At 41.6% G+C, this 8,370-nt stretch overlaps 2 protein-coding genes across 3 annotated transcripts in view; one reads left to right on the top strand and one right to left on the bottom strand.

Moving 5' to 3' along the window:
• stxbp4 (syntaxin binding protein 4) overlaps window positions 1–8,071 on the bottom strand; it is a 46,076-nt gene extending 38,005 nt beyond the window's left edge. The window contains exons 1-4 of the mRNA XM_008292379.1: window positions 8,016–8,071; window positions 582–655; window positions 395–490; window positions 215–284 (exon numbers count right to left, since the gene is read on the bottom strand). Of these exons, the coding sequence (XP_008290601.1) occupies window positions 215–284; window positions 395–490; window positions 582–655; window positions 8,016–8,071 (296 nt within the window). The remainder of the gene's footprint in view (window positions 1–214; window positions 285–394; window positions 491–581; window positions 656–8,015) is intronic.
• LOC103365048 (stonustoxin subunit beta-like) overlaps window positions 1,109–8,370 on the top strand; it is a 26,313-nt gene continuing 19,051 nt past the window's right edge. The window contains exons 1-2 of one of the 2 annotated variants that reach the window (XM_008292372.1): window positions 1,109–1,119; window positions 4,704–4,707. The gene's annotated coding sequence lies outside the window, so the exon portion shown is untranslated. The remainder of the gene's footprint in view (window positions 1,120–4,703; window positions 4,708–8,370) is intronic. The other variant, XM_008292371.1, reaches the window with a different exon arrangement.

Genomic DNA, 8,370 nt, shown 5'->3' with positions numbered 1-8,370 from the left:
TTTCTACATGACAGAAGACGTCTCTGGGTTCTGTCTCCTCCTCCTTCATGTGGTTCTGGTTCCTCAGAGCTGCAGGCCTTGATGTTGGAACATGAGACTGTTGACGGAGCAGAACGTCTGATGATTCTTCTGCTCTTCTTTTCTTCTGGCTGATCAATGTGGTGTCATTCAGGCGACCTTTCATAAAGGAACCATGCAGAGCGGTCCGACTCACCTGTCGTTGGTCACCCCGATCAGACTGATGTTGTTGACGTCCAGAATCAGGTCACCTGACTTAAGCCGGCCTGGAACACAGTGTGACAGGCAGACGGAGGGGCAGGTGAGGGGATGATCATCACCATGTCTGTCTGCGTTTTTACCCAGAATCAAGACAAAGCTCTAGAAGCGGACCTACCGTCCAGCGCCGCCAGCCCGCCGGCGATGACCCGCTTGATGTAGATGCCGAACTCCTCCCCGGTCAGCTCCCTGTAGCCTCCGATCACCTTCACACCTGTCAGCACAAACTGGAGGTTTACAACCAGCCTTTGAGCACCGAGCTGCAGCTGAGCGAAGCCCAGAGGTCGGCGGGTCGGCAAGCTCACCCAGTCCCTTCTTGCAGTCGCAGAACTCGAGCCTCTGGACGGCCCGGTTGATGCCGTGGGGGCCCATGATGGTCCTGCAACACAAACACAGCAGCTCACATCCCGCCTCCTCCTCCCCCGAGCCTCCTGCCGTCTGCCTCCTCGCTGCTCCGCTGCACCAAATAATCAAATCACGGCAGGATTTCGTGGCCGCCCCCCTCCTCCCCTCCTCCCCGCCTCCGCTGCCTCGGCCGACCAATAGGATCCTCCTGAACCAGCGGCGGCGGCGGTGTCACCGCGCGCTGACCTGGATGTCAGAACACGAGCGGCGGCTGGAAAAGGAGCGTTCCTCACAGACGACGGCTCAGACTGGGAGAGAGATCCTGATTCCCAGCATCACTGTTTGTCTCTGAGGAGGCAGCAGAACCAGACGGACCGACAGAACCGGGTCTAGACTAACGGGTTCTAGAGGTTCGGTTGGTTTAACCTCCATCTGAGGCCTCCAACAGGCTGATCAGTGAACATTTATAGATTCTGTTGGACGCTTCAGGATGAACAAGTCATTCCTGCATGTTGTTGTTTACATGTTTACATGTTTACATGTTTACACTCCGGATATGTTTAATTGCTGCTTTTTTTGTTTCCTTTTTAGTTTTGTTGCCAAGGTATATTTTTAACACCCAGAATATTTCTTGAAATTTTTATAAACTATCATTTTGAAGCTGTAAATTTGTATTTTATTGTTTCATCGTTTTCGTGACCTTTGTTTATTAAACGTACAAATCGACACGACGTTCTGGTTCTACATGTTTGGAAACTCATTTGTTTTTTTAACATTTTGAATATTGTTAATTTTTAGATGACATGTTTTATAATTACATTGATTTTACATTTTATTGTACATTTTTACACTTTATTTTGTTTTTTTTTGCATTTTTGCACACTGTAGATTATTTTTTTTTTTTTTTTTTTTACATTTTTCATATTGGTAATTTTTTTTAAATTACATTTATATTTTAAAAAAAATGTACATTGTATATTTTTTCCACACTGATTTATTCTTAAATTTCTTTAAATTAGCTTGTTGGGGTTTTTTTTTTTTCATGTTTTTCTTACAGAATATTTCTTGGCACAACTTTCTTGACATTATTTATTTATTTTTAACTGTATATTTCTATATTACTTTTTTAAATATTGTATTTGTTTAATGTTTTTGCACGCTGCATATTTGTATATTATTTGCTTTACTTTTTACATTGTTGCCGACTGTATATCACATTTTCTTTTAGGATTTTGAATATTGTTAAATTTAGTTTACTTCTTTTTTTTTAATTACTTTTTTTATTTTACATTTTTTACAGAGTATATTTTTAAATGAACTTTTTTTTTTAATTTTATTTTTGTATACGAAATGTTTCCTATTTTTTGCACATTATATATATTTTAACTCTTATTTTGTATTTTTTTAAAAATATTACGCTTGTTTTATGTTTTTGCATGATGCATATTTTTACACTACTTTTTTATTTTTATTTTTTACATTCCACGCTGTATAAATTGCATTTTCTTTATATTTTGGATGCTGTGTGTTTACGTCACTTTTTACATTTTTAAAACTCTTTTTGTTATTTGAAGGGAAAAAAGTAGATTTACAAACAAGAAAAGCTAAATCCCTGTTTTTAATCAGAATATTTCCTTGTTTTCTAACATGTGCCTTCAGACACCCAGATATTCACTTTTTTTTCCTTTTTTTTTTTTTTAAAAGTTTTTAAGTTGACAGCAGCTACATGAAGCCTGCAGCTTTAGGCGACACACGCTATAGACCGAGTTACGTAACGGATAACGATGTACAGCGTCAAGGTCGCTGTGAAGAGGCTTATTGTGAAATAATAACATTATCCATCTTAAGGAACGTCCACATATATAATAAGAATACAGCCTATATGCACGGCGCTGATCCGTAACGCAGCCATCTGGTCCTGGATTGGTGTTTCGTTTACACCTGTGGAGGCCCGAATCTGGATGGTTGTTAGTCTTCTGGCTTTTATATTACATACTGCTGTTCAAAACCACCACGTTCAGGTAAAGTCACACAAAACTGGTCTAAAGCTACTTCAGATGTGTCAAAACCTGTCCAGAATGACCTAATAATCACCAGAAATGACTTAGGATCTGTCCAAAAGACGTAAACCTGTTCAAAATGACTTGTGGGTCAAAATGATTTAAGACATGTATAAAATGACTTAGTAATCACCAGAAATGACTTAGAATCTGTTCAAAACGACCGAAAACGACTTAAGAAGGCTTTAGGTTTACAGAATGTTTACAGGACGCATGTGGTCCAACAGTCTGAACTAAAATAACGTATTTCTGAGAGTCCGTCGCGCGACCTGCACGTTAGAAACGACTCTGAGGGAAGCCGGCGGCTTAAAACGCCAACCGGGTCGAGACGAAGCATCCACAGGTTCTAATCGTCTGGTTAACTTCTCTAAACTCCCACAATGCTCTCTGCTGCCACCATCAGCTGTAGTCTGAGTGGCGCTTCCTCTGGTCTCTACAGGACTAAACAGTGAGAGGCTCCACCTGGTGGAACAACCAGGTACTGCAGCTGGTCTGTGGTTATGTTTACTGACGTCATGACCTTCTTCTTTCTTCTGGGTTGCATTTTTAATCAGTTAAAGTATAAACAGCAGTTAATTGATTAAAGACGAGTCATCAGGAGACCATGTGACACGACACCGTCACGAGTCTTCGTCATGAACTCGTTAAAAATCTGTAAAGAAGAAAAAAAATAACAGCAAAGTAATCGTGTTTTTGGCTGTTTTGATTTTGCAGCCACACATCAGGGAGGAAGTTGTTTGTTAATTAGTAAATTAATTAATAAGCGTGAATTAATCTGTTTTTACTGGCTATTAGCAAACACATAAATAAATCAGAAGAAGTTTTTTAAATTACAGACCAGTTTAAATCCTTAATGTAGATGTTTGGTTTTATTCAAATAACAGCAAATATCTGAAAAATAAAATGATTGTTTTGTGGATTTATAGAAACTGAAACAGTGAATCAGCAGCTTCATGTGAGTTTACTGGTGATGATGTGTGGATTCACAGAACCACAGTCAGCTCTTCAAATATAATATAAGAAATGACGTGAAGCCTGTTGTTCAGGTTTTCTTTCAGCTCGGTTCTTCCTGTTTGGTTTCTCTGGTGGCTGAGCTTCAGATCAGAACAACTGAACCCGGATCAGCGCCGGTCCAAGTGGAGCAGAAGATAATGAGATTACCGTCTGGACTATTTTCACTCGGCATGTCGACACACAATCCTCCGACCCGCAGAGCCTCCACGACGAGCCGCTGATTCGCTGCTTCGTTCGGTTCGTTTGTCGGCGCCAGAAGGCCGACGGCGGCTCTGAGCTAACGAGGCGAGCGCTGGGACACGAGGGAGCAATTAAAGTGATCGCCTAATGCCCCCTAATCTGCCTGCCGCCGCCGATTAGCGTCACCTGCAGCAGCAGCGCCGGGTCCAAATCCCCTCCGGTTTAAAGGTCGGACCGACCGAGCACACCTGAAGGCTCAGGTGTCACGGAACCGAAGCTAGAGCTGCACGGAACCGACGAGTTCTGGGTAGAACCGAGGCAGCGTGCAGCATCTGAACACGGTCACAGCAGAACCTCACAAGCTTCAAGTCTGTCATAACAGACAAACGGTTCTGCTCAGCAGCAGATGTTCCTGCACTCGGCCACAGAAGAACCACCTTTAGTTCCACATAGAACCAGTTCTCAGAAAGTTCTTTAAGGTGCCTCAGAGAACATCCAGACTGAACTGGAGGAACATTTTAACCTCCAGCAGAACACCTGACACGAGCAGCGCCGACCGATCCGCAACGTTCCTGAGAACGTTCTGCGAGGTGGAGCCAATGTTTTCAGTGGCAGGTTTCCTTTTGGTTCCCAGAATGTTCTTCCAAACGGTTGAACAGCTGAAGAGGCGTTCGGTTCATTAGACCGTCACGATCTCAAAACCGAACGTTGCGCTCAGAACGTGGAACATTGTGGGAACGTTTTATAAATTCTAGAAAACTACTCAGAACGTTGTGTTGATAAATCACGTTACGAAGACGTTTTATACGGAACGTTCTGCCATCCGAGAACAGTGCGACCACAATGTTCAATGTTTTCTGCAGAACGTTACATTGTGAGAACGTTTAAAGAACGTTGCGGTGAGAACATCCTTCGTTATTAATGTTCTCTCAACAAAAAAGGCAAAACGTTCTCCGATGGTTTGTTTTATCACGTTACAAAACCATCTGAGAACGTTCTGTGTAAAAAACACTCGACATCGAACGCTGTTTGAGAACGTTCTTTCTAGTGATCGCAGAACGTTGTGAGAACGTTTTCTTTCGACGACATCTTGAGAACATCGCAGGAAGAACGTTTTGTGAGTGAATCACGTTACGAGGACGTTTTATACGGAACGTTCTGCCATCTGAGGCCTAACATCCAAGGCTACATCCAGAAAACATATTTTAAATGTTCTACAGAAAACTCTGCGAAGACGACTTTATTTTTACGTGTTTAGTTTCGTGTTGTCGAGACGCGCGGCGACGTTTTTACGTCAACGAGCTCAGAGACGTTCCACGACAGCTTCGGGGTTTTTATTCAATCAGAAGTCATTCGATCCGCTCGTCCGATATTTTATTGTCTTTATGAGACGCAACGGCGCCGATTTCCGGTTTTTGTTTGTTCGAGCTCCTCAGACATCGTGAGCGAGTCGACGGCTGATTTTAAACGTCTCGTGTTGGACAGCCTCTGATTGGTGGAGCTGAACCTTCACAGCATCTTTAAGGCTCTGAGAGCAGATCGTCCTTCATCTTCAGCCTCATCCGCTCATTACTAACGATGAAGATGAAGACGATGAAGCAGAATAAACGCCGGCCTCTCTCTGTTCTGCAGCTTTTGCCTCTTCAGCGTCTCAGTTTGTGTTTGTGCAGCTTCAGGAGGAAACGTCTGAAGCAGCTCCGTCAGTCTGAACTCCTCGCTGGGAGGATTACTGTTCGGTGTTTGCATATTTAATCTCCTCCTGTCTGCTCGCCGTATGCTCGAGTGTCGGAGTGAAAACCACGAGAGTCTCGGTCGGAACCAGATGTTCTGCAGATGACTGAAGCCGACGGGTCCGACGGGCTCTGGCTGGTTTTTACCGACCGGCTGGAAAACAGAAGCCGCGTCGGGTCAAACCGGACCTCTGGAGGAAGATCGATGGATTCACCCGACGACATAACGTACGACCGAGTGTTTCATCATCTGCTATCCCAGAAAAACGCACATTAAAGGACGAGTCTGGTGTTTTTTAAATTGTCAAAAAGAGACCAAACATGATTCAAGACAGAAAAAAATCCAAAAGACAAAAATCTGACAAACAATTAGGACACAAAGATCAATTAGAGAAAGACAATTACAAAAAAAAGCGGCAAAAAATGTCCAAAAAGACAATAAACATTTTAAAAAATAAGAACTAGAAATTAAAAAGCGGCATCATCTCAACATCCGATGATCAGAAAGACAGAAAAAAATACTAGAAGATAAAATAAAATACTTAAAATAGAAAAAAATAATCAGAAAGAGAAAAAAATTATGTTTAAAAACTACATGAATTTAAATTAAAAAAAATATGTTTAAGATTTCAAAAAAGACACAAAATTATTGAAGAATTATCAGAAAAAAAATCCAAAAGACAAAAAATATTAAATACAAACAATAAATTATAAAAAAGAGACAAAAAAAAAGAACAAAATAATCAAATAGAGACAAAACAAATATCAAAAAGACAATTTAAAACCACTAATATCAGAATATTGATCAGAATTATTGGATTAAAACTTTCCTGAACCTGATCCTCTGTAACGAGCCCAGAGAACCTGGACTCAGCTTTAAACAGAACCAGAACCTCATTACTCATTTAAAAATGCGCCAAAATTAAGGCTTTTGCTTGAATTAAATTCTGGAAAAAAAAAACTAAAAACAAACCAAAGACTTTGTTCTTGGCGATGCGGCCGACCGTCGGGTCGGAAGCGTTCAGGCTGAACCGGCGGCAGCGTGAGGACCCGAGGACAACAGATAAATATCGATCATATGTAGAGGAGTTTGAAAATATGACAATAAACAGGCAGAAAATTATCAAAAAAACATGAAGACAATTATCAGAAAAAAATTGCAGAAAATTATTTTTAAAAATGGCAGAAAATTATACAAAAACAGGCAGATAATTGTTTTAAAAAAAAATAAAATAAAATTATCAGAAGAAATTGCAAAAATTTATTTTAAAAATTGGCAGAAATTTATCCCAAAAAAAATCAGCAGAAAATCAAACAAAAACAGGCAAATAATTGTCAAAAAAAAATAGGCAGAAAATCATCCAAAAAAATTGGCAGAAAATTATCAAAAATATTTGCAGATAATTTTCAAAAAATAGGCAGAAAATTATCAAAAAAAATTAGGCAGAAAATTATCAAAAATTAGGCAGACAATATACCAAGAAACAGGAAGAAATTTGTCCACAAACATGCAGAAAATTATCAAAAAGACGCAGGAAATACCTCAAAACAAATCCAGAAATTATAATAATAAAAAAATGCAGGAAGTAAGTCAAAACAATCACACAGAAAATAAACCAAAAAATACAGAAAATTAGAATAAATAAATAAATAAATAAGTAAAACAATAACAGGCATAAAGTTGTCCAGAAACATGTAGAACCTACGTGTTTGTTTGTTTGTTTGTTTGTTTGTAAGATTTGTGAGCAACAAACTGTCGGACGTGTTGACGTTTGATTTTATAATTAATTTTAAACAAATTAACGATAACGTATAAAATCATCCAAATCCAGACAATCTAAGAAGTTTTGTTTTTCCTGCTTTCCTTCGTTCTAACTGTGACAGAAGACGTCTCTGGGTTCTGCTTCATGTGGTTCTGGTTCTGGAGCATGAGCAAGGAGCTGCTGCTGGAGCTCAGAGGGGAATTTGTAATTTAAAATGAAATAAGACGGATGAGACGATGAGTAGATGTTCTCTCCAGCTTCACTTTGACTTTCTGGTTCACGTCCAGCTGTGTTTGGACCCGTCAGAACACAAGAACAAACTGTTCCTGTTGAACCTGCTGAGTCACATGTGGAGCAGCGGCCGGCGTTTCAAACGTCCTCTGAAGCGTCCGTCACAGCGCGCTTGACCCAGAACGGCATGTGGACTTAAAGTCCGAGACATCTGTCACCATCCGCCGGTAAACCGAGTCCACCTCCCAGGTCTGCGACGCACACGGAGTCGCACCGACGACGAGGAGGAAACACAACCGGCGAGAAACACCCGCAGGAGGCGAGTTTAGGTGTAGTTTCAAAAGAAGGAGGCGAGGAAGGGAGGAAGGGAGGAAGGAGGTGAGGGAGGAGGAGCAGCAGAGGGGAATTAGCCTTACCAGTAGAGCAGAGACAGCCCATCGAAGCGCTCGGCGTCCTGGGGGAGAAATGGCATCGCACGATGGTCGGCAGGAAAAAATAAAAACCACACACACACACACACACACACTCACACACACACACACACACACACACACTCACACACTCGCAGAGCAACAGACGGGATGAGATGAGACAGCGGCGGCGGTTCAAACCGGGTCTGAGGCAGAAGAGAGGGATGAAATCTGCCTCGACAGGGAGGCACACGCTTACCTTTAGCACTAATCCAGGCTGATACCCGTCAGTCACCCTGCAGGCTGCAGCGCTCAGCCGCAAGTTCCCAGGGCGGCCGCTCGGCGCCTCCAGCTGCAGCAT

Source organism: Stegastes partitus, unplaced genomic scaffold (genome assembly GCF_000690725.1).
Source record: "Stegastes partitus isolate 25-593 unplaced genomic scaffold, Stegastes_partitus-1.0.2 Scaffold805, whole genome shotgun sequence".
Taxonomy (NCBI): domain Eukaryota; kingdom Metazoa; phylum Chordata; class Actinopteri; family Pomacentridae; genus Stegastes; species Stegastes partitus.
This window is presented reverse-complemented; position numbering and strand designations above follow the sequence as displayed.